Genomic DNA, 26,346 nt, shown 5'->3' with positions numbered 1-26,346 from the left:
TTTGCTCTTTAGTGCATTTCAGGATACAAAAGGTGATCCACAAACCCATGATGATGCTTTCTACACAACTTTGCAAGGCGCAGAATCAGATATCAAAGATGATATCAGTTCAAATGGCAATGTAACTCCTTTTGAAAAAGCAGGTTTATTTAGCACAATGACAAAGAGAAGGCTACTTTGCTTTCATCTGAAATCTCGTCTTCCGAATGAAAAAGAGAAGGGGTTTTCACTTGAGCCATAGGAACTGGGCAATAGCTAGGTAAGAGCCATTAATCGTCATACCAAGGATACCATAGATCGCAAGCCTCCTAAGGACCTGATGACAATGGAGCGACTCTAGGGTTTGGGAGCTTTAGATCTTTCTAATTGTGGGTTTGCATTACATTCAAAAAGAGAGGATTGTGTTCTTGAGTTTTTCACAGAGAGGGAAAAATCTTCAACTGAAGTTTCAACCCAGTTCTACATGCATCCTCTTTTAAAAACTCATCGTTGAATGAAATACAACGGCTCTTACATACCCCTCAAAAACACCCCTTATAACTTCCCACTCACTCTCGCCACAGTGATTTTGGGCGTGGTTTAATCAGGCCCCGTGTGCCTTCTAAGAAATCCTCGGCCTCCAGCTTTTTTTCTAAGTATGGTAATTGCAATTCGCGAGGGTGCTTCCAGTCTACGCCGTTTGGATCTCAAGTGGTGGGGCATAAAAATTAAGCTTTACATATCTCTTTTTCTTTCATTGGGTTCCCGTAAGGCCTCAACATCAATGATGTGCCTACTTTTTGTTCATTAAGGCCATCTCCAACCCTTGAACTCAAACCCAAAATATCCCCCCAAACCTCTCCCAACCCAAGAAAAGGAATGACTCAAAATTTGGGAAAACCCAAATTTGGACCCAAATATGGGTCCAAGTATTGCCTGGACCCAATACTATTCACTGGACCCCACGCGAGGTGGCGAGCCCATGTACTTCGAAAATTGGTGGGACCCGAGTGGTGACATTTTCTTATGGGCTTTGGCTGTGGCTAAAGCCACGTGTCAACACTACAAGCTAAAGCCGTTGGGCTTTCGCTGTTTTTTTTTCTTTTCTTTTTTTTAAATCAAATAGTATTGCTAGGGCCCACACGCACTGCGTTTCCAGCTCAAAGAGCCGTTGGAATTCAAAGAATCTGTTTTTTTTTTAAAATTATAATAGTAACTTTAAATTAACGATCTAGATTAAATCTAAGCTATTTTAACAGTTAAAAAAAAAGATCCAACGGTCAAAATAATATTTTAAATTAATCTAGATCAGATCCAACCTCAAAACTCACTCCAAACTCTATAAATACCCATCCATTTCTCAAATAATCTACCAAAAACATTTTATCTATTTCTCAAATTATTTATCCTTTGTCAATCTCATCAATCTCATTTCATTCTTGTTGAAGATGTCCACCAAACCTCAAAGAGGTGTGAATTGGAGGCCCGAAGAAGATGAGGCATTGTGCAAAGGGTGGGTTTCTGTCAGTGAAGATGGGGCTATTGGCACCAATCAAGCAAGCGGCACCAATCAAGCAAGTGACACATTTTGGAAGCGTGTATATCAAAAGTTTCTGGAAAATGATCCGGGCATTAGTGGACCCGAGCGACGAACATATCAAGCCATTGCTTCTCAGTTCAATACTATCAACCAACAGTATTCTCTTTGGAATGCATGCTTGACTAAGGCCAATACGAACCCACAAAGTGGCTCAAATTTACATGATGTGGTAAGTAACCATTCTTATTAAAGCTTTAAATTTATATTTGTAATTTTATTCAACTCCAAACTTAAATTTATTTTTTCAGGCGTAGGATGTGTATGCAAAAACAATATTTCTTAATGATAATAAGCTTCCAAATAGGCCTTTCAAGTTGTACCATGCTTGGGAAATCTTAAAAGATTGCCCAAAGTGGAATGATATAAATGAGCCTCCTGCACAACGTTCTTCTGGAGCTAGTGCAAGTATGGTGAATTTGGATAACGATGCAGACGAAATCACCATGCCTAGTCCAAGGCCTGAGGGGCCTGAGGGGCGAGGATGATAGGAGACGAAAGCTCAACATATTGGACAAGTTTGTCCAAGATCAAGCTGATACTTATGTGTATCATAAGCAACAATATAAGGAAGCCTAAGAACAAAAAATAATGTCCATGGACATGTCCAAATTTACTCCAAGAAAGAAGAAGTATTGGGGGGATAAAGAAGATGAAATTATGCAAGAACATGCAGGGGGTCAACAGTCTACCGTTAATCCTGAAGATAATTCAGGGAACTATTATCCAAGCCTCCACGATGGTAGTTATTAGTTTATTCCTATTGGCATTCATCTATGGTGAATTTGAAGTATTGTGTGTTTTCTTTTATAATTATGTTGTGTGTTTTCTTTTGAAATAAAATTATATTTGTGGAATTTTAATTTTTTTAGGTCAAATTGTTCAAAAAATTTAATTATGAAGTTATTTAAAAAGATTGAATGAAGAAAAGTTATCCATAAAAAAAAATTAGACTTAAACCATTCTTAAACAATTTAATAAAGTTGCGGACTTAAATTTTGAGTCCGGACAAAAACCAAATAGTCACTTTTTTTGGAGGGGGGAAATTTGAGTTTAGCCCCTCATGGGTTGGAGAAGGCCTAACCATCAATGCGCTTACTTAACCGAGTTGAAGATCTTGCCTAGCTCTCTTGTTTATTCAGCCCTAGAAGATGTTCCACATGCCTTTGATGAAATTAGTGAAGTAGTTGTATAATGCATGACAAGCGGGAAACTTCTCGAGCAAGTTAGACAAGGAGGCTGATTTGCTAGTGAGCTTAGCCAGGGTAAGATTTTCTGGGTTTCAGATAATGTCTTGCTTATATTCTACATGTCACTGGCTCACTACTTTAGCTAGCTATATAGCCTATGAAATTACGATTTATTTATATTATATATGCCATTTCACACTTGTAATCTATATGTATTGAACATTAAGGTAAAGCATGAATCATGATATAGAGTAGCCTTTCACTAGATCCTAGTTTTGAAGGAGAGATTAATCATTTGTCGGTCATCAGTTTCTTTGAACTTGTAGATTCTAATGGAAGTAAATGTGCGCATTAATTTCATGGCTGGCTGGAACTTGTAGATTCTTAAGGCAATTGTGTAGGAATACAAGGAAAGAACAAGGCAGACTATACTACAATAGATCTGCTTATATACCATGATTTAAGTTACAGACCTCTTGCTTGCTTTCAAAAACAATTTCCAATGTAAATCTGCAGATTTTCTAACTCACTGAGACACAGCATGGGAGAAGTTTTCTGGACCATATTCTACAATAATTCTGAGTGTTCAACTAAGGCTGGAAATGCATGCAGCTCTGGCCTTTTAGCCATTATCAATCCAGATTCATGTATCAACCATATTTTGATGATTGTAGCTGATATCTTGCTTCTATATCATCAAACAAGATTAAAGCTCCATCACAGTCTCAAAACTTCTCTACAGTGTCAATAATCTCGGTCACTTTCAATGCTGGTTTGGCTTTGGCGTACTTCGGTTTTGGGATATGGACAATCGTTGAGAAGGTAAATTCATGTCGGACTGTTTTACCTCTCCATTGGATGGCTAGTATTGTTATTTCAAGGGTTCACTTGGGTGCTTCTGGCTTTTACCATAAGCGTAAAGAAGCCACATACTCTTTTGTTCGGTCTTGCCTTTTTTATTGCAGTGTTCTTTGCAGTTCATCTCTTTGGGAAACTATTGGGATGAGGCAGTCTCGGTTAAGAATTCTAAACATTTTTTATTTACCTGATCAATTCTTTTGCTCTTTAGTGCATTTCAGGGAAGTAATTATTCGAAAGGTGAACAACTCATGATGATGCATTCTACACACCTTTGCTAGGTGCGGATTCTGATAACGTTAAGGTGACCTCAGTTCAAATAACAATGTAACTCCTTTTGCAAAAGCAAGGGTTATTTAGGTCAATCTCATTTTGGTGGTCGAATCCATTAATGAATAAAGGTAAGCAACAGATTCTTGAGGATGAAGATATTCCACTATTGCGACAAGCTGATCATGCCAGAACATGGTACTACTATTTATGGAGCTATGGAGCAATTGAACAAAAGGAAGGAAAGTGGTTCATCTGATAGCCCTTCTATCTTGTCCATAATTTTTTTTGTGCCAGAGGAGAGAAATTTTGATTTCTGTCAAGACTCTGGCAGTGACAAGATTGTTGAAGGCAATGCAGTCCACTGTTTCTTCATTTTTGTTTTTTACTACATAGTATAGCCGGACGGCTATAATGTTTTTGACACGTGGGCTCCTGTGCACGGGGTGGGCCCTTTTTAATTTACAGTATAGCCGAGCGGCTATATTTGGTTTTTTTCTTTTTCTTTTAAATAGTATCGCTGCATGGCTATACGCGGTAATGTTTTAAAAATACAAGTATAGCCGGGCAGATATATTTTTTGACACTGTGAAGCTAGATAGGTCCTTTTTTTTTTTTTATTTTTTTATTTTTATATACTAGCCACTTGGCACATGCGTCTTTTTTCTTTTATTTTTAAAATTAAAAAAAGATAACATGGGTAGTTATATTCCATAAAAGTATGACCTATTATCTGATTTTGTTTTTAATTTTAATTTTTTTAATATATAAAAATTTGAATTTACCATATTATCCTCATGTAATTAATAATTTCAATTCTTAATGTTTGAATTAACCAAGGACATTTTTTGGTATTTTGAATGTTTCACGATTCTCTACCTTTTGCTTTATATATATAGATATAAATAGTAAAGCCGCACATCTATACTATGTTTTTTTAATAATATAGCAGCGCGACTTTATTGCCCTTTTTTAGTTTTAATTTTTTTTAAAATAAATGGTATAGCTGAGCAGCTATACGCTTTATGTATATATACTGGGATCCTTTTTTTCTTTAAAATTTTGTTCACCAATTTTCGTTTATCAATAAAAGTAGTTTTAGAGCATTATCTATTACTATTAGGCCATTACCAGAGTCTCTATTGTCCCCTTTTGATTTTTTAATTTTCTAGAGTTATAACCCGTATAAAGAATTTAGCACTTTCATGTTTAATATTGTATTATACACATACATACGTATTTTTCAATAATACATCTGTGTTCTGTACACATCTTAGAGACTCAATAAAATTCACATTTTTAAAAAGCAAACATAAAATACTCATGTTACACATGTATGTACATATTTTTCATGTTTAATACATGTATTTTTTACAAAAATTTTAATAAGACACACAAATTCAAGTATTATGCACATAATTCTCATATTGATTTAATGTGAAAATTCCCTCTATTCAATATCTATTTTGGATATGTTGAAACTAGCAAATTAATATCTATAAAGTATAAACTAATGCAACTAGGAGGTCCTTTTTTCTTTTTTTTTTTAACTGCATAGTCTAGCCGCGCGGCTATACCTTTTACACATAATTATTTAACGAGTATAGCCGGGCTGCTATACTACGGTTTTTTAATAAAAAATAGAATAGCCGCCCGGCTATAATGTTTTTGACACGTGAGTGTGCGCTGGTCTTCTTTTCTTATATAAATAGTATAGCTGGTCTACTATACTCCGTTTTTTTAATTTTTATTATTTTAAATAGTATCTCCACCTGGCTATACTCGGTTCTTTAATGTTTTTTAAAAACCAGAATAGCCATACTATTTTTGAATAGTATAGCCGCGGATATACTCGGTTATTTTAATAAAATAGTATAGCCGTTCGGCCCTACGGGTTTTTTTTTTTTTAATAAATAGTATAGCCGCGCGGCTATACGGTTTTTGACACAAGCAGGTCCTTTTAAAAAATAAAAAATGAACAAGGATTAAGATTGAGCAACTCATTTTCTGAGAATGGGGATAAGGTGCTGTCCAGCTTGTTCATTGCGGGGTTTTGCTTCTTGGTTCTTATATTCAAAAGAAAATGGATCTCCTTGTTGGGCTTGTTTTTCTGGTTCTGTTGCCAATTAATTTATACTCATGTTTCAATTTGATGGATTGGCAGATTGCCACATATTATTATGTTCACTCGTCTTGCAGGCGGTTTTTCAACCATGTGCTGCGAGTTTCAATTGCGTCTAAATTTTGTGTTGGTTCACATGTCTTAAAGTTGATCATCATTCTGCTCTCCTCTCACACCAACCTATTTCAAGCCAAAGTGCTCAAGTAAAAACAATGGGAAAATTGAACGAAACATATGCTTCAAACAATCAGTATCATTTTTTGCCCCAAAGCTTTTGTGGCCTCATAGGAAAGAAACAGGGAACAAGGCAAAACAACAAACAGAAAAAACCAGAAACTAGAAACAAAGCTTAGAAACAAAGCTTGGAAACAAAAGTACACACTTGGGTGGGCCGTTCCTGTCAAGATGTGAGGCATGAAGAAGGCAGATAACATATGTCAGCATTCTTGTGCCGCGTGGACAAGATATTACATCAGCAGTAAAAGGGTGGCTTGGACAAGAAATCACAGTAAACTCAGTTCATATCAGTATCACTCAAGGAATGCAATTGATTATCAAATTAGTCTAAAGTAATTTGAGTGTATTAACATCATTAGTAAATGATAACGATGAAATAAAGTAAGGCTCCATTTGGAGGGAGGAATTCGAAATATGTGGATGTAGTACAAGCATGTCAAGATTTGGACAAGCAAAAAAGGAAGAAAACAAATGGAATATTTCATATGATTCCTTGGATATAGTTGTTTCAAATCCATTTCAAATATATCGCATCTACTTATTCCAATACATTTAATCTAATGCAGTTCTTGTTTTTTTAGCAAATTTAGCTTTATTGTCAAACCCAAATCCTTTCGAATCCCTCCATCCAAATGGAGCTTAAGGATTTTAGATACTGAAATGATTTATTGATTTACCAAGGAAACTAACATAGTTAAACAAACCAACAACAAGAAGAAGTACATATCAAGGCAATGTCCTGGCAATTGCTGCAGCCACAGCCGCAACATCAAGGAGAGCTTTGTTGTTATCTACCAAAGGAGAGCTGCTTGAAAAACCACTTTCACATGAATCTGCTTCCGTGGCAATATCATTCATGCCTTGCTCTGCCGACCTAGAATCACCTTGAGTGAAAGCTTGACTGCCTTGTGGAACATCATTTTGTAAAACCTCATTGTATGTTTTGACGCAAGAGAGTAAGGCTTGATCTCCTGGGCTCTGCTTAAGCAGCTCGTTGGCTTTATTCAGAGCACCGGTTGCCTTATCCTAAACTATTCAGCATCAACCATAATGAGGCCTAAGCCATTGACATGTTAAAAAATAATGCACACTTGTACTAGAATAATATAGAAAAATCTAGAAAATTTGAGAAAAGATAACAAGTGAAATTTGAGCTCTACACTAGAAACATCCAATTAATTATGTAATGTATTGTAAATAGACTATTCTAGATTCATGTCATAAGAGCAACTCCACCCATTTGCCCTTAGCCATGGCAAGGGGGCAGCTAGGGCAGCCATTATTCACGTGAATAGTGGTTGCCCTTGCAAATAGTATTTTGTGTTTCCACCCGTTGTCATGGCTAAGGGCAGTTACTATTCATTTTTTTGTTTTATTCACAAATTTTTTTACCTCAATAATTAATTTGGATAATATTTTCGGATAAAATTTTCTGGTTCCTACTTGTCAACACTATTCATAATCAGATAAAATTTCCGGATAAGATTTTTGGGTTCAAATTTCGAATGAATTTCAAAATTCAAATTTCAGATAAATTTTTGGGTTCAAATTTCGAATGAATTTCAAAATTCAAAATTAGATAAATTTGGGTTCAAATTTCTGATGAATTTCAAATTTCAGATAAGATTTTCATCTCATTTCAAATTTCATATAAGATAAAATTTCAATTTCGGAAAAATTTCATCTTATTGCCTGTCACGGGACAATGACAAACTCAGAGCCAAGCCTCACACAAAGAAACATCTTCCATGGTGCTCCATATCCCTCGGTTTCGATAGAAGAAGCCATAAAAATAAGAAATAAAAATACAAGGTGAAAGAGATGAAAATGTTGAGTGAAGAGTGAATAAAATGTTGAGTAATAGTAGAAGTAGAATAAAATGTATGAGAATTGGTGTTGAAAGTGAAGGGTATTGATAGGTATTTATAGGAAAAAAAAAATCAGAATTTTAAAGTATTTTTTAGTATTTTTTTAAAAAAAATTTAGATTTTTTTTCATAATTTTATTGCTAGAAAACGCCAGCCATTGGATGAAGGTGTAGAAGCAAATCGGAGCGGGGCGTGCCACGTGGCTTCTAGCCGTTGGACTGCGTCGCGCGTCGGCACATTCAAAAAAATTGATCGCATGCTCGACGTCACCCTAACGTCGAGGTGACATCACCCCTTCATTTTGGACCTCGGGCGGAAGTTGCCTTCGGGCCAGCCCAGGTTGGTGGGTCCCACACCTCCCGAGCTTGGGCTGTCCGCTGGAAGAACTTCCCCCCTTGGGCTGGGCTGCTCGCTGGACTTGCTCTAACTAGTGGCTGGAAAACATTTTGAAATGTCGGTTTACTATGCAATAACCGACTTCACTAGATATTTGCCATCCTTTGAGTCGGTTTAGCTACTCTATATATAGCTATAGCAGCCCAATTATGTATTCAAGTTAGAAAAAGCTGAATTAACTACAGCTGTCTAAACCCCATCAGCCACCTCTTGTATCCAACTATCTCTAAGGCTCTTGTACCCTTCTTATTTCAATCAATAAAATAAAATTATCTTGTTACTTTTTCAAAAGCTTTATATTCATCATCAAGCTATTATCCTAAGACCTCTCTTCTCCCTAGAACTAACACATCTGCACCAGTGCTTCGAGGGTCTGAGTTAAGAGTTAAGAGTAGAGACACAAACATCATAACTGGGTGTTTGTTTGCAGGTTTTGTCAATGAGACTGGCATCCATTGGCAAGTAAACCCTGCATTGGCTTCCTGGAAGTAGGGAAACTTGAAATGAGAAATACGAATGCTAGAGAGATTTAAATTCTTCATCTTTTAAAGCAAAATAAAAGATGAAGAAGCTTGAATACTGCACATCTGCTAAGATGTGAGTCCCTTCATATAATTCTGTGAAGCTTGGTTGACTATACTAAACAAATAAGGTTTCAGTAAACTTCTTAATACGGAAATCCAAATCCAACTTGATTTTCTTAGTTCTGCAAGAGATCATTCAGATAAGCTGCTTTTGGTACCATATCCATATAACATAAAAATGAAAAATAAAAAACCAAAATCAATTGCTTTTTAAGGAGACAATAGAGATTGTATTTTTTTTTTTAATTAACAGTATAGCCGGGCGGCTATACTCGGTTTTTTTAAATTCTTGGATAGTAGAATTGGGTTTATTTATAAATTTGTATTTTTAATTCGCCTATAGGCTATAATCGGTCTTTAATGTTTTTTAAAACGGTATAGCCAGGCGGCTATACTGTTTTTGACATGTGCACCTAAACACTTGGCGAGTCCTTTTTAATATTTACAAATAGTTTCTTGCGGCTATACTTGATTTTTTAATAAAAATAAATAAATAGTGTACCCACGCGATACTATTTTTACACTGAGAGCCTGGCATTAGGCGGGTTTTTAAATAATATTTAAAATAGTATAGCCGGCTATACACGTTCTTTTTTTTTTTTTAAAGTATAACAGCTATACCCTTTTTTAAATGTTAAAAAAAAACAAGTATAGCCAGCGGATATACATTTTTGACACATGGACACCTAAACGCTAGGCGGGTTTTCTTTTATATATTCTAGCCTATTTGCAAGCTCTTCCGAGCCCACAACAGGTTTTTTTTTTTTTTTGAATTAAAAAAGATAATGGGTGGTTGTATTCCATAAAAATAGGGTTTATTATCTAAATTTTTTTTAATTTCAATTTTTTTAAATATGAAAATTATAATGAATTGATGAAGAAGTATAATCAATTTTTTTTCAATTTAATTTCAATTCTGATGACATTGACAATCAAGTTTTCAAGCTTTGGGGAATTGATGAAGAGTTGGAACGTACGATTATTTCTGTATTTGTGATGCTTGTCTTCAATTCAGGAGCAGAGATTTTGAAATCGACTCTAAAATTCCCAAGTACAGTCAAATCTTCAAGTACGGGGCACTTTGAAAAAAGTTTCTCCATTGAGGCACCATCTCCCCTATCAAATCTAACACATAGGTACTTGAGACTCCGGAGATTATCCTACATGTAATGCCAGTGTACATAAGAATGGTTTCTTCCCATGTTCTTGTGTTAAGTATCCATATGTGCCCTTTTGAGATGTATGATAGAGTCTCTTTATAGATCGAAGACGACTTGAGAGACTTCACAGCGTGGAAGCGATGATGCCTTCACCACAAGATCCTGAGTGCTTCAGCTTCTGGGTAACTTTATATTTCTCTTGATTAAAATTGAGTATATGGGCTGTGATTGCCGGTATTAATGTATGATTGGATGCATCTTGCTTCTTTATCAAACTGACATCCTCATGTAAGGTTGGATCTCCTATGCTTGCGAGATACAAGGGAGGTATTGCACTTTTCTCCCCTCTTCACATTGGGAATTTCATGTGCACGTGGGTATGGTATGTGTAATAATGAGATCTTACTTCTCATCTAACACATGTTTTTGAATTCTCATTTAGAATACTTTGTATATCAATGCCATATGACCTCTGATACCTTCAAATTATTTCAAAACAGAGCTGCAAACTTCTCTTCGTTGTCTTGTTAGACTGTTTTGTATCCAATTTTTCATCTACATAGAATACAACGCAGACTAATATATCTTATAGCAGAAGAGCAAGGTTGTCAAGTGCAATGAGAAAAAGGCAGTAATTGGGTTTAGTTCATAATTATGATAGACATTTTAGAAAGTAAATTCATATACAAGCAAGTTTATACTATGAAATTCAACAATCTTTGATCCACAAAATGTTAGCGGATCCCTTTTTTTGTTGTTGTATTTATTGGTTTAACCCGTGTTATTTGTTATAAATAAAATTCATTTTTTTATTCATGCCCAATGGGCTAATAGCTAGAAATCATTAGAATGGGATGTATTAGAAAGAATTTAAATTCTCATTCCCCAATATCGCTTATACAAATAAAATAATTGAAGAAATAACTCTAGCCCAATGGACTAAAGTGGTATTTTAGCCCCAAACCCTAAAATGATATGACAAAATTGTATATTTAAATAGCCGGGCGGCTATACTCGCCAAATATATTAGAATATTTTAAAGGTATAGTAGGTCGGCAATACTATCTAAATACATTTGAATATTTTAAAGGTATAGTCGTTCGGCTATCCGCTTGAAAGATTAATATATTCGAATATTTAAATAGTATAGCCGCACGGCTATACCCTTTAAAGATATTCAATGCCAACATGAAGCTTGCACTCGCAGAGGACGGAGGTTGCAGTGGAAGTCACAGCCATTTCTCTATCAACTCAAGCTTCGATTTGTTTTCTTCGGTTTCTGCTGCTTCATCCTCCGGGTTCGGCACCCAAAAAAGACCCAACCCGCCTAGGAGACCCGTCCAGCCGCCTAGCGCCCGCCTAGCCTCCTAGTGTCTGTCTTCAATGGAAGGAAATGATGAAGCTATCCTATCATGGAGTTTCTATGGTCCTTCCAATAACAAGGTTCGGTTTTTATGCCCCAATCTCAAATTCTGACTATTTATTTCTGGTTTTGAGGTTGAGGCAATGACCCTTCAATTTTGAAGGATACCAAAGATTATTCAGCAAACATCTCCAATTTTGAAGGATTCAAAAGGTGACAAATATTTTAATCTGATCTCTTAACAATTTGTGTCTAATAATAGCTAATATGCCGTTAAAGAAACAGAGATAGAGGTGTGCATATCACTGTGCTGGTTGTAACAGTTGGCTAATATGTACCTACAGGAACTATGACTATGTCTGTTTTCTAACTGTCCAGCATTCAGTCCCATATAGCATGGCTGGTCTAACTGATGTTCTATAAACTTAGCTTTCAATTCTAGCAAAATATAATGATCACACTATATATATGCTTAACAAAACCCTCCATTTTACCTATCGTGCTTTGATTCTATGAGCCACATCATCTCCATTCTCCCCTTGTATGTATGGATGATTGAGTACATGCTATATGGTGAAAGTTTTTGCTTTTTGATATACTCTTAGTGGTGCAATTGGTTGCTCTTGTGTCTTCATCAGAACCAAAGGCTCCTCTTGGTTAGCAGAATTCAAAGGAATATGGTTCCAATGACCATCTAGTAGATGCAACTTTGCCCGTTACTGAAGTCAAATCATCAGAACTGAGTATAAGGAATGGTACAAATAATCTTCACTATTATTATCAACAGTGTCTTCTGCATCATGATTCTCTTTCTTTGTATTAATGGAAGTTTGTAACTTAAATTTGTGTTTCTTATAAAAAGAAAAATTATAAATTGCTCTTATTATAGAGTTCATGCAATAGAATTTGGTTAGTAAAAGTGTTGAGACAGATTTGTTGTATCTACTCAGCTTTTTTTGTTCAAAGTATTTTGGATGTGTTATTAAAAGTGTGAAGATAGCATTTTATTCCTATGGTAAATGGATGCTATATGTGCAATGCTTATGATTTCTTATCTCAGTTATGGAAGAAACAAAGACTTCCGTAGCTTCTGGAAATAAGCATATTGGGGGGAAGCAATTAACGGATGTCTTAGTTAATTGGTGAAACTTCTTATAAGAAGATGGAGTCCAAAATAGTAAAGGAGCCACGCACAGTTCCAACAATGAGGCACTCATCACCTATTTCCAGTCCAGGCAAGGGATATGACTTACAAATTATTGTTTTATTTATTTTGGAACTGCATAATTGGTTATACTTTAAGTCTTCTTTTAAGTTTAATAAAATTGGTAATATATTTAGGTGTTATTTTTGGGTGTCCAATTCTTTCCTAACAAGTTAAGAGTATGTTTCTTCACAACATTGAAATTGTAGCACAGTTGTGACTGTGGTTGGTAATTTTGTTGAACCTACCTTCCTTCCTTTATCATGCAGATAGTGAAGAAAGAGATCTCGTGAATATTTTTGCTAGTCTCAGTCTAAGGCCTTCGAATCTTCCTGCTCGAGATGCTCCTTGGAAGTGGGTAACTTCTCCTTTTAAGATGTTACATATGTGTATTCTATCATGATTTCAACAACTCATGTTGTGATTTGAATTAGAGTTAATATATTTTTTGGTATTAGAAGTTGATCAGAAAAATGTTGCTTGAGAATATGTGTGTGTGTGTGTGTGTGTGTGTGTGTGTGTGTTTTTATAAAAAAAACTTAAATCTTCTAGTGGGATGGGTTTTGCATCCTATGTTGATGTTCTGAATGCACTGTTTTGTCATGGCTGTTGTTTTACATATTTACATATATCAAGTTAATTAAGTGCTCTCAAAAGCTTCATTGATGTTTCTTTGTTTAGGGGAGGCTTCATCCTTGATGCAGCCACACCTGGAGAATTCATTGGTGGGTTAAAGACTACCATGTAATGCCAGGAACCAAGCCAAACAAAAAAAATTAGAAACTCAGAGAGAATGACAGGGGAAATTGACTTTTTCCAACTAACAGGAACAAGACATTTTCATTTAAGACTACCAATAGATTGATAGTTTCTTATGGTCAACAAGGACAAGAATTCCAGGGCTGCTCACCTTGAGTACACCTGATGAACCAGTGAGGGGTGTGTTTCTTTTAGTCTGCACTGTATATGGAGAGTTTGACTCTAATTAGAAGATAATTGTATTAATTTGATAAAGTTTTCTGTAACTGTCTCTCACCTTAAAAAATCTCACAATTAGCTGCATTAGAAACTTGATTAGAAAGTAGAACAGCAGCCATGACAAAACAGTGGGGAGGCAAATTACTAAAGTTGAAGAGTGGGGAGGCAATTTACTAAAGTTTCAAGGACAGATAAATATAATGAATTTCTCATAAGAGAATGCCATGATTTGAATTCCCACTATAAGTGTATTGCAAGTACCCTTCTACTCGGGAAAGACAGTTAACAGAGAGAGGTTGCGCTGGAAGCAAAACATAAGCTTTCTAGTTGGTGAGTTTGCAAAGAAGGGTGCCCTTGAAATTTTGAAATTATGTGGCCTACTTCCATCAGTTTATACTTTATAGTTATTAATTTGCTAGTTTCAACATATCCAAAGCTGATATTGAAAAAATGGAAATTTCACAGTAAATCAATCTGAGAGTTCAATTATTTCTTCTTCTTTTTTCGTGTGGATGTCTGCCTTGGATCTACCTCATTCTCTCGAGTGCTACCTGTGTATTTTACCGAGTCTTTAAGATGTGTACGGAAAACAAAAATATTATTGAAAGACACGTACATACGTGTATAATACAAGTATTAAACGGGAAAATGCTAAATTCTTTATATGGGTAATAACTCTAGAAATGTAAAAAATCAAAATGGGACTATAGAGACTCGAGTAATGGCCTAATAGTAATGGATAATGCTCTAAACGAAACTAAGGGAAAAAAATTTATTAAAAAATAAGGGACCCCAATATAGCCAAGCGGCAATACTCTTCAAATACATTACATTTAACCGTATGGCCGCGCAGCCATGCTATTTATTTTTAACAGGGAAAAAGAAGAAGGGGGAGCCAGTATAGCCGTCGGCTGTACTATTTATTAAATTAAATTAAATAAAAAGGACCGCCTCATAGCACTAGGCGGCTGATTTTTTTAATTTATTTTTTAGCCGCCATAGCCGCATTCTTTCTTTCAGTCATGTCTATTGTGAAACAAACCTTACGGGGATGTCGTTGCTAACTTGGAACATGGGCTGAATCCTTCCAAGCTGTGGGATATGAGGGTGCGTTTGAAATTTTATGTTCCTTTCTTTTTCAACCTATTTGGGCCTGTGTGCCCGCATGGTTTCTATTTTTAATTTTCCTTTTTCATCATTTTTTAAATAAAAAAAATACTCCGTGCGGCTGTACTATTTACTAAAAAAAACTTTAAAGAAAAATTCGCAGTAAGAACTAACAGCATGAAAAGCACCATTACACAACATGATCATAGTAGTCTAGAGGATTATCCATTACTATTAGGCGTACGTGTTTTATTCGACAAAATTTTGCCAAGTTAGAATTGACAAGTTCAGCCACTATACAATATTTTAATATAATTTATTTAAATATATATTATTTTTATTCAAGAATATGTGAAAATTATGTGTACAATACTTGAATTTTGTGTGTATTATTGAAAATTTTGTATAATACACATGTATTGAACTTCAAGAATACGTGGGTACATGTATACGTGTATTGTATGTTTGCTTATTAAAAGAACTTGTATTTTACCAAGTCTTTAAAACGTGTACGAAAAAGGGAAGTATTATTGAAAAATATGCACGTATATGTATAATACGAGTATTAAACGGGAAAGTGCTAAGAGTAATAACTCTAGAAAAGTAAAAAATGAAAAGGGGACAATAGAGACTTGGTTAATGGCCTAATAAAAATGGATAATGTTCTAAACTAATCTTATCAATAAACGAAAATAAGGGGAAAAAACAATTATAAATAAAAATAAAAAGAGTATCCCAATTTATATATTTAAAGAGTGTAGCCAATCGGCTATACTATTTATTTAAAAAAATTAAATAAAAAAAAGGGACCCCAGTACAGCCGCTTGGCTAGCTACATTATTTAAAAGGTATAGCCGCGCGGCTATACTGTTTTTATTTATAAAAAAAAGAAAAAGAGGACCCGCAGAGACCCTAGGAACTGATACTCGTTTCGTAGGCATGCCATAATTTTGAACTGATACTCGTTTCTTTTGCTTGATCATTGAAGCTTATGCGTAACATGCACAGAGTTTAAGTTATATTTCTTCATGTAGTGTTGTTAATATGTGCTACATGACATTCCTTTGTTGTTTTCTCGACTTTGAAGTTGCTATCAAGAGGCTTTTTACGCTTTCAAGGAATTTGTGACACGACAATTTCTAAGTCTTGGCATTCTATCAAAAGTTTTTCTCATTGGATCAGATTTTAACTTGTAACTTTCTTGGTTGACTTGTCTCACATAAGATCAAAGTTCTTAGTTATGATGACAGTATGGAGGAGCTGTGCTTCTTTTGGGCATGAGTTCGGAAGCCTTTCATCCAGCTATTGATGATAGTTTAGTTGATGTAATTGTATGTATTGGCTAGTAAAACCAGATAATTTATGCATAAAACTCCATAGAAACTAAAGTATATTTCTCATAAATAAGAACACCTATAATATTTACCATCAGAAAGTAAGATGTCAGCAATTTCATATTAACTGATTATGTACTATCATCTTCAAATATCAGCATCTATTTCTATCATTTGGAATAATGAGGTCATCATATTTTGTTTGGCCTGGGTGATCATTATAGTTTATAATCGTCATAAACTACCATTTTCTTATAGGATAAACAACCAGTGATCTATAACAAATATCCAAAAAGCAATTCATGCACACGAACCAATTGATCATCATATAAATTCCCAAAGAAGAAAAGGCTTGTAACTCACAGGTTAAGTAGCTTAATACAATTAATGCCTCTTTCCACTGCCACTGGCGTTCAGATAACGAAAGAAGACGGTGCAAAATTGACAACTGCCATTCCCACTCTTCAAATGTTTAGCAATTGGCGCTCTCCACTCCAATGCTTGTCTTCCACCCTTATTTATGCCATCACTTAGAGCATGATCAAGTTCAGTTATAAACTTATAGTTGAAGGAAGACAGTGATGTAATATATCTAGTAGTTTCCCCGTGAAAGATACAACTAATTTGTTTCCCTCTTTAGGTGTTATATCAGTTTGCTCTGAAGCACATGTGTAAAGTGATTCAGAATAGCTCCATGGTGAGGCACAATGAGCCAAATTGAGAGAAAGATCATCCATATGTAAAAGCAAACTTATGACATTTGCCATCATGATCTGCATCATTACAGAAGCATTATAAAATAATTACAATGAAGAACAGGTAAAAAGATGCAGCAAACTAATAAAACTGATGACATCACAAACAAATTGAGAGCATTTAGATTTCAAAGGAAAACATGAAACTTCAAAGTAAAATTGAACAAAATACCAAAATGCAATCCATTTAGCAATTGCTAATTCTCTAGCATCAGAACATGAATGATAAATAATTTGTTTTGCATGCATTTTTAGGTGATTATATTTTACACAAAACAACTTTCAAAGACAACAGATTTGCCCGAGGAAACATGTTAGACGTGTAATTGCAAGTCGAACTTACAATTCAGAATAGACTACCTTGCGAGGGATGTCATTGACAGCCTCCAAATGGTTCTGTAGATCTTTCAAATGGTCAAATGCAACTTGATGAAAACTTTTTCTTTCACCAGTCATAGTCCTTTCCATCACTCGAACCACAAGAATAGTTAAATCTGGAGCATACCAACAATAATTTTCAACGATAATCTAGAACATAACAGGTGATTTTCGCATGTTATTTGTTCTTTAGCAGACAACATCAACGATAATTTTCAATTCCATGCTTGACCAGAATTGACGCAGGCAACAGAAGAGGTAAGATCAAGCCGATAACATAAAGAATCACAAGGAAATTTTCCACAAATCGGGCTAGGCGGCCTGGGCGGCTCTGTGAAATATTAAATTCGTTTCTTTAGGTTTTTTTTTTTTTTTGGTATTAAATAATACCTTTGCTTTATTTTAATTACTTTTATTAGTAATTATGTTTTAATTATTATTTCTTTGGTAATATTTTGATTGAGTAATATCTTAGTCTTATTTAATTAATATAATTACTAATTAGCTTTTAGTTTTTTTTTTTGTGAATAATTAGTATTTAGATATTTAATTTGTCTCATAAATTACTTATCAAATAGTAATTAATTTTTATGAATTATTTTGTGCACTTAAAAACCAAGAAAATGGTTGCAGCATAGTAAGTATAAATCACAAAACAACCAATATACATACATATAATATATTTGATTTGCTTATTAACTTAGTTTTTGATTGACTGGTTTGAATTGGTTACATGTCCCCAGAATATGCAATTGATGGGTTCTACTCGATAAAATCCGATGTCAATAGTTTTGGTGTGTTGGTGCTAGAGATAGTGAGTGGGAAGAGAAATATAGGATTTAATCATTGCTTGTTTTTGTTTCTTCTTTTAAATCAGCACAGTGGTTTTGAACTATGGATACAATTTAGAAAGTAAATTGCTATACAAGCAATTTTATACTATGAAATTCAACATTCTTTGGTCCAGAAAATGTTGGCAGATCCCTATTTTTGTTGTCGTATTTATAGATTTAACCTGTATTATTTGTTATAAATAAAATTCATTTTGTATTCTTGCCCAATGGGCTAATAGCTGAAAATCATTAGAATATGTGGTATCGAAAATAAATTAAATTCTCATTCCCCTAATGTCACTTGTATAAATAAAGTAATTGAAGAAATAACTCTAGCCCAATGGGCTAAAGTGGTATTTTAGCCCTAAGCCCTAAAATTATACGACAAAATTGTACATTTTAATAGTATAGCCGAAAGGCTATACACTTTAAAAAATTTTAAAATTAAAAAACAGTATAGCGGCTATACCCTTTAAATATATTCAGGGTTTAGGGACAGAGAAACGAACACGAAGCTTGCAGTCCGAGTCACAGCCATTTCGTTTCCAAGCTTCAAAGACTCAGTCATAAGCCTCACTCTCAACTCAAGCTTTGATTTTTTTTTTCTTTGGTTTCGGCTGCTGCATTGATTCGATTCAATTGGGCTCTCTCAATGTTTGCCAAGGCAGAGACTTCGTACTTTGGGTTCGGCACCGAAAAAGACCCAACTGCCTAGCCGCCTAGTGCACGCCTAGGCCAATTTATCAAACACTGCGATTGACTGAAAGTTTGAAGCCTGAAATTGAAAAATAAAATACCGACATGTAAAGGTTGTCAAATTGTTGGAGTTCCATGACAACTAGGAAACCAACAATTCAATGACCAAAAAAAGATCATGGAGTTGTAAAGAAAATTCAAAGTTCCAAAATAAGCTAGTTTAAATCACTACTGTTCACCCGTTCTTGGTTTACTCCTATGATGGAAGGGCAAAGTTCCCCACTGCCTTGAGAACCATAAACTGGTCAACAAGTCAGCTTTCTTTGGTGTGCGAGCGTGCCACTGCTAGCAAAATTTCTAGCAGACTTGGTTTGGAATGGATAACTTGCGTCCCAAGTTACTGATTTCTGCAAACAAACGATTGTGAATTTGGGTGAGGAATATCTCCCAAGTAAGTTCTTTTCCTGCCTCAGACTAGTGAGGACTTTAACAATTTATCTCAGTATAAAGAGGTTGCCTTGGCCAGAATGGTTTGATGGGATTTAAATTGTTCTTTAGGCGGAACTGCCTTTTACAAAAATATAACAGTGAATACTTATACTAGAGAAAGATGAAGGGACAGCCGGGACTTTATTTCATCGAGATAGAAGGTTCCGTCCGGTGGACCGAGATGCCCGGCCGGATTGGGACGCTTGGACTGACCGTTGACAACCTTGGCTGCTAGGCTTCAACTTGTAAATCGATACCAAAGGCTGATTCTGGCAGAGCTTTGATGTACCTCATGCTTTTGTGAAGCTTTTGAGTGGGCAATCGCAATTTTCTCAATCTGCACGGCGGAGTGATTTTTGAGGGCTTCAGTGGGCTAGAGACTGCACTGTGAATTTTGTTGAGGTTTTCCATACTTGGAGGAGACTCAAACCCTGCCTGTTTTGGTTTGCTGAACCAAATTTGTAACGAGAGAAATCTCGTTTTGAATGACTTGTTTCTTAAATCTGGATTTTGTGGATTCTGATCTGGAGCTGGTTTCACTTGAAATTCAAGTGGGCTTGTTGGTTGATTTTGAACTTGTCCTTTGACGGTTTTCTTGTGTAGGATCTTTGTTTGATTGGGTGATGAGTTTTTTTGTGTCTAATTTTCGCTGGGCTGGGTGTGTCAATTTTTTGGCCCAAACAACTACTAATATAATGTCCACCTTAATCTAACATATGAGTGAAAGAAACAAATGAAATTGACATTTTCAAACTCAGAAAGTATATAACGAACTTGGAGAAATCCTTGAAGTGATGCGAAACTGAGACCTTCATTGCATCTCATAGAACTCAAACATGACAATTCTCTGAACCACATTCAAACATCGAAATTTCCTTGTATATCTCCTTTTTTGGGCGGGGAGCAGTGACAACATCGGCAGCAGTCACATTAGAAACAATCATTTTATTCATAACCAAACCGAACGTCAACAAATACTTAGTTGTATCCATCTCATCACATTTTCTTTGGAACCCCTTCATGGAGGGTACTTAGGTAATTTCAAGTCTTCAAGTGATTATATCAAAATAAGATTTGTAAAGTGATCATTTAGGAATGAAAGTTGTGCAAAGTGGTCATCTTCGTATATTTCCCCTCTTTTTAACTACCTTATAACCGCCAAAAAAACATCAGCAAAAACTAATAGACGGATTATGTTGTTTGAGAGGACAAAACGTGGCGTTTTGGTTAAACCTCAAAGTCATCGACGTCCACGGCACCCTCTCGTTGTTGGTTAGGTCACTGTCCCTTCGCTACCTCGACGAGTCCGTCAGTTCCCTCCCCAACCCAACTCACCAACCCACTTGCCAAAACCGAAATACAAAAAAATTATCCTTCCATATATCTCTCCGCTCCATCAACCACCCTCCTCCAATCTCTCTCTTCGCCAAACCTCCCTCTCTCACTCTCTCTCTTTCTCTCTGTACAGCAGTAGCCATGGAAGCTTCACCTGCTCTCTCGCGCATCGGCCTCGCAGGCCTCGCCGTCATGGGCCAAAACCTCGCCCTCAACATCGCCGAGAAAGGCTTCCCCATCTCCGTCTACAACCGCACCACCTCCAAGGTCGACGAGACCGTCGACCGGGCCCACAACGAGGGCAATCTTCCTCTCTTCGGTCAGTACAATCCTCGCGACTTCGTGCTCTCCATCCAACGGCCCAGATCCGTCATCATCCTCGTCAAGGCTGGTGCTCCGGTCGATCAGACTATCGCCGCGCTCTCCGCCCACATGGAGCCCGGCGACGCCATCATCGACGGCGGCAACGAGTGGTACGAGAATACGGAGCGTCGAATTGCTGAGGCCACCGGCAGGGGACTTCTCTACCTCGGGATGGGAGTCTCCGGCGGCGAGGAGGGGGCCCGCCACGGCCCCAGCCTAATGCCCGGTGGGTCCCACCAGGCCTACACCAACGTCCAGGATATTCTCCATAAGGTTGCCGCCCAGGTCGAGGATGGTCCCTGCGTAACCTACATCGGAGAAGGGGGTTCTGGTAATTTCGTGAAGATGGTGCATAATGGGATTGAGTACGGCGATATGCAGCTGATTTCGGAGGCGTACGACGTGTTGAAGAACGTCGGGGGGTTGAGCAATGAGGAATTGGGTGAGATTTTTGCAGAGTGGAACAAGGGAGAGCTGGAGAGCTTCTTGATTGAGATAACGGCTGATATTTTCAAGGTTAGGGATGATTTGGCAGATGGGTTTTTGGTGGATAAGCTTTTGGACAAGACTGGGATGAAGGGGACTGGGAAGTGGACTGTGCAGCAGGCTGCTGAGCTGTCTGTAGCTGCGCCCACCATTGCTGCTTCTTTGGACTGCAGATACTTGAGTGGGTTGAAGGAGGAGAGGGAGAAGGCTGAGGAGGCTTTGAAGCAAGCTGGGTTTAAGGAAGAGATTGGGAGTGTGACGAGTGGGATTGATAAGAAGAGGTTGATTGATGATGTGAGGCAGGCTTTGTATGCTTCTAAGATTTGCAGTTATGCTCAAGGGATGAACTTGTTGAGGGCCAAGAGTGTGGAGAAGGGTTGGGGTTTGAATTTGGGGGAGTTGGCTAGGATTTGGAAAGGTGGGTGTATTATCAGAGCAGTGTTCTTGGATCGGATTAAGAATGCTTATCAGAGGAATCAAAGCTTGCCCAACTTGATTGTTGATCCTGATTTTGCTAAAGAAATGGTGCAGAGGCAAGCTGCGTGGAGGAGAGTTGTTGGGTTGGCTGTAGCAGCCGGGATTAGCACTCCCGGAATGTGTGCCAGTTTGTCGTATTTCGATACCTATCGGAGGGGTAGGCTTCCGGCCAATCTTGTTCAGGCGCAGAGGGACTTGTTTGGAGCTCATACTTATGAGAGGGTTGATCGCCCTGGAGCTTTTCATACCGAGTGGACCAAGCTTGCTCAGAAGAGTGGTTCTAGTGTTGGTGCTCTCAATTGAGCGCTGGTTTACTAGTTTGGTTGGTTGTTGATTTGGATTGGATGCTGGTTGTTTTGATACTTGAATTGGAATTGTATGTCTCTTAGAGGCTTCTTTGCTTAGGCATAGCGAGTAGCGATCATTGCTTACTTGATAATAAGAAATGCATGCCTTTTGAGTTCAATGAGCTAAATTGTTGTCTTATGATTTCTTTCCATTGTTCACTTTTGCATTTTGAAATGGCTATTCTGTTCCTTGGATTTCAGTGATGTTCCTTTGTTGAACGTTCTGTCAATCCGATTTATTGTTTCAACTCGAAAAATGGAGATTACTTTTGGTTTATAAGCTAAAAGAACCTTGCTTTAGTTTCCATGTAGTCACATTCTTCTGTATGTGTAATTCTGCTGCTTGAACTGGAAACTGGTACATAGCTGGATTTGCAATTGCTATACACAATGGATTTAACTATTTCTCTTATCTCATTAAGGTTTTTTGGGTGGTAATTATGAGTTTGCATCCCCTTCTGTTTCTCTAGAGGTAAGAAATTAATCTCAATAACTTTAACAAGTCTAAGCATAATTTTCCTCAGAGGTAAAAGGCTTGGTGTCATCGTGGTCGGCGCATGCTTAGTTGAGAAATCTATTCTTGTTGTCTCAGAAACTGGGCTTTGGTTAACTCAAGACTGGCAATGTTAGTCCCCCTCAGGAGCCATGATTTTGCTGTTGCATTTTCCTTGCGTTCTCTTTCAGTCATGGCTGCCTTGCATTGTGGTTTTGGTTCACAATTTTCTTGTTCAGCTGTCAGCTAACATTGTTGTGAGGTTGAAGGCCTTGAGGCTACTGTAGAAAGAGAGGACATTTTAATGTTATTTTTTGTAATGCTGTGAAGCAGTCTGAGAGTCGTTTTATGAGTTCAGACAGACTTACTTTAGTGGCTCTGTCAACTGTTCTTGAAGATCTAAGGATTATGAAATTACTTTGTTCATTACCTACCTCGACTCTCAAGGTGACGCGACACCAATTACTCCATCTCATGAAGAGAGTCCGATACTGCATGTTTTTGTGGTGTTTCATATAATTATGATATTTCTTTTCTTTTCTATTTTTGGGTAACGCTTGAGAAAAAGTTGGTCCGGGGAGTGCCCCTGGCACCTATTAAGGCGTAGCATGTCACTCAACTTGTCACGTTGCTCAAGTGTCTTTTGAATATTTCGAATATCCCGAATAAATGCAATCATTTGAAAACCGTATGAGAATGATGTGAAGCTGGGATCATTAATGACCATCAGAGAATAATATCAAGCAGAGATAATGCAGTTTAAATCTTAATGCTTATTTTCACGACAATAAGAAACCTCATGTTTCACAAATTTACAATTTCACTCAGTAGTTATTGCTTTTGGCCAAACCATAAAAAGACAAGTGATCTGATGAACCATGGCATGGAGAGCCATTCTCAAGGGCCGGCAGAGTTCTCGTTACTGCAGCAGAAGGCATTTTACTACCCAGAACCCATCTATTTTCAAGAACCAAATCCTCCTCAGCTTGTTTCTCCATCACCTGAATCTTCTTCGCCTTTAGACGCTTCAGAGATGCCATCCCAACATAACCCACCAAAACCATCATGGGAGATGCAAGCACGAACCCTAAAACCCACAGAAACTTAAGGCTTCTTTTTCTCTTTAATCGAAGGACGATCGAAAAATGACCTTGCTCTGTGGCGTAGCATACACCAGGGTGTCTCATTTCAGTGAGGGAAACTGTCCCATTGGTAGCAAATGATGCACACTTTGCCTTGGAGATCGTGCCTTGATCCAATGTGAGATTGGGGAATTGAACCAATATAGGCTTCCCCATGGTTTTGAGACTGAGCTTTGTGGTGCTTTTATAACTTGTATTTGATGCATTATAAACCATAAAGCCAACAACAGAAGAGACTAGGGAGTAACCTGGAAGAGTGTAGTAGTGAGAAGACCAATTGCCCAAATTTTGATGGACCAAAGCCAGCCTTTTCACATGAGGCATAGGCATGGTTCTTGATGGGATTTGAAAACAGCTGAAATTAGCAGCACCTCTGTTCCACAATCTTTTGCTTCGAAGTCTTACAACGGACACTTCCATGCCAGAAAAGTTAGCAGGCAGGATAGCCTTGTAAAGAACACCAGTGTGAGCCCGGCGCTCAGAAAGTGCCTTGAAGGCCAAATCTCTAGCAAACCCATCTAAAGAGTCACTTGTAGAGTTGCACAAGCAGCACAAACATGAACTCAAAAGAAAGGTGAAGAAAAAACACAAACAACTTATGCTCATTTTGGTTCCTGTCAAGACTTAACCCAGAAGCCAGATTGGTCTAAACAGTGCAGCAGCTGAGCATACTACTTGAGGATTATGATAAAAGGGATTGCAATTTAGCTTTTTCTGAAAGTCGTTTTTGTGAAGGTGTGTGAGTGTTTTATGGTGCATTATGATGTGTTTCTGCAAAAGATAGTCAGCATGCCAAGTGGTCCCTCAAGGAAAGGACTTTTTTGAACAACTTTCTTCAAACGTTGGTCTTGACTTTTGTCAGACAGATAAACAATGGAAGAGCGCAGTTCAGGAGAATCCAATCCATTTCAATTTTATTCAATTACTTTTGACAACTAATTGAATGTTAGATTATGTGTAAAGAAACAAGAAATCTAAGGCCATTGAATGCGGGTGGAACAATTAGTGTCGTACTTATTAGCACAAACGACACGCGTTGATTGCTCTGGTAATTTGGTGGCAATTTAACCATGAAATTATTCAGACCAAAGAAAAGGGAAGGAAAAGACTTTCTTTGACTTTGCACTAGTTTTCTCATGCATTGACCGCTAAGGACTTTCTTTGGCATCCAATTTGTTCTTCTTTTTATTTTCCATTTTCCTTTTTGATATGAGGTTGGAAAGAAATGGGCTAACGAAGTAAGCCCTACTTATTAGGCCTAAAAAACACAGAAGTAACCCAACATTGGGCCAAAACCATGCAACATAACAAAAGATGACTATCCATGGAGAACTGGCCTTATCCAAACAAGATTCACTACTTTCCATACAAAACCAATTAGACAAGAAAATTCGTCATCCGATTTAATCATATCAATTTTAGAATTTAGGGTTCTAGTCCAAATTAAATTTGATTAAATTATATTAAATTGGTCTGTTAAACAGGATTGGATTGAATTTTAAACACTAAAAAGGAACAATGCCATGCCAAACGACTAATCAAAGTAGTGGAAGGAGGTGGTGCTATACACCCTACCTAACAGACTATACACACCTTCCTTTGGTACAGTGTAAACACACTGGAATGGTTAGCCATTGCAGACCTATAACATGTAACCAACCATTTGATTTCCCATTTTCAAGTCCTATTTTCTCGTGAATCAAATGCACCCTACATCTGATATATGGTACTCAATCTAAGCCTTGGATTTGAAATCCGAAACCTAATAATTTGTATTTAAGATTGGATCCCAAACAACTGAACTTAATTGGGATGTTTGTTTCAAACCCAATCCCACCAAAATGAACTGGTTGACTCCCCCAAAAAGGTCACCAGACAACAGGGTAGCAGCTAGTGCTTGCACTTCTCTTCCAAGCCTACTTAACAACCACATTTTTTTAGTCCATAGCAATCATCTAAGTGAATTTAGAAATTAAATTAACTTGAAAATTTATGTATGCTTACATTGTAATTCGAATAAAACTATTACTATTTTATACACATGCGCCCTAACCTAACCTAATAGTTATCACACTTTTATTCTCCCTTTCTTTTATCCAATGATTTTTTATTTTATTTTTATAAGCAATAATTTAAACTACACAGACTAAAGGGAGGCGGACAAACCTATTATTTGTAAATTATTTAAGTTCGAGTTCTCCTCCCAATAATTAGATTAATTTAATTTAATTTTTTCATTTTCGTGAAGAAAAAAAAAACTTATCTAATTTTTAGAAAGAAAAAAAAACCCGGACGACCGCCCGTG

The 26,346-nt window shown here is 36.8% G+C and overlaps 3 protein-coding genes and 1 pseudogene across 3 annotated transcripts; 2 read left to right on the top strand and 2 right to left on the bottom strand.

The window, feature by feature from the left end:
- The first annotated feature begins 1,427 nt into the window (after nt 1-1,427).
- Nucleotides 1,428-2,064, top strand: LOC148915226 (uncharacterized). Its single transcript, XM_089041273.1, has 2 exons — nt 1,428-1,748; nt 1,834-2,064. Exons 1-2 carry the CDS (start codon nt 1,428-1,430, stop codon nt 2,062-2,064), a joined length of 552 nt encoding a protein of 183 aa, XP_088897399.1.
- A 4,915-nt stretch (nt 2,065-6,979) lies between these two features.
- On the bottom strand, nt 6,980-11,500 carry LOC148915225 (cell wall / vacuolar inhibitor of fructosidase 1-like; annotated as a pseudogene).
- A 9,374-nt stretch (nt 11,501-20,874) lies between these two features.
- LOC103337597 (6-phosphogluconate dehydrogenase, decarboxylating 3, chloroplastic) lies at nt 20,875-22,534 on the top strand. The gene has a single exon (XM_008240765.3). It carries the CDS (start codon nt 20,875-20,877, stop codon nt 22,360-22,362), a length of 1,488 nt encoding a protein of 495 aa, XP_008238987.2. The 3' UTR covers nt 22,363-22,534.
- Nucleotides 22,535-23,652: 1,118 nt separating this feature from the next.
- Nucleotides 23,653-24,787, bottom strand: LOC103337598 (transmembrane protein, putative (DUF1191)). The gene has a single exon (XM_008240767.2). It carries the CDS (start codon nt 24,645-24,647, stop codon nt 23,724-23,726), a length of 924 nt encoding a protein of 307 aa, XP_008238989.2. The 5' UTR covers nt 24,648-24,787; the 3' UTR covers nt 23,653-23,723.
- Between the last annotated feature and the right edge of the window lie 1,559 nt (nt 24,788-26,346).

This window comes from Prunus mume, linkage group LG7, assembly GCF_029339155.1.
Source record: "Prunus mume cultivar Tortuosa linkage group LG7, ASM2933915v1, whole genome shotgun sequence".
NCBI lineage: Eukaryota > Viridiplantae > Streptophyta > Magnoliopsida > Rosales > Rosaceae > Prunus > Prunus mume.
This window is presented reverse-complemented; position numbering and strand designations above follow the sequence as displayed.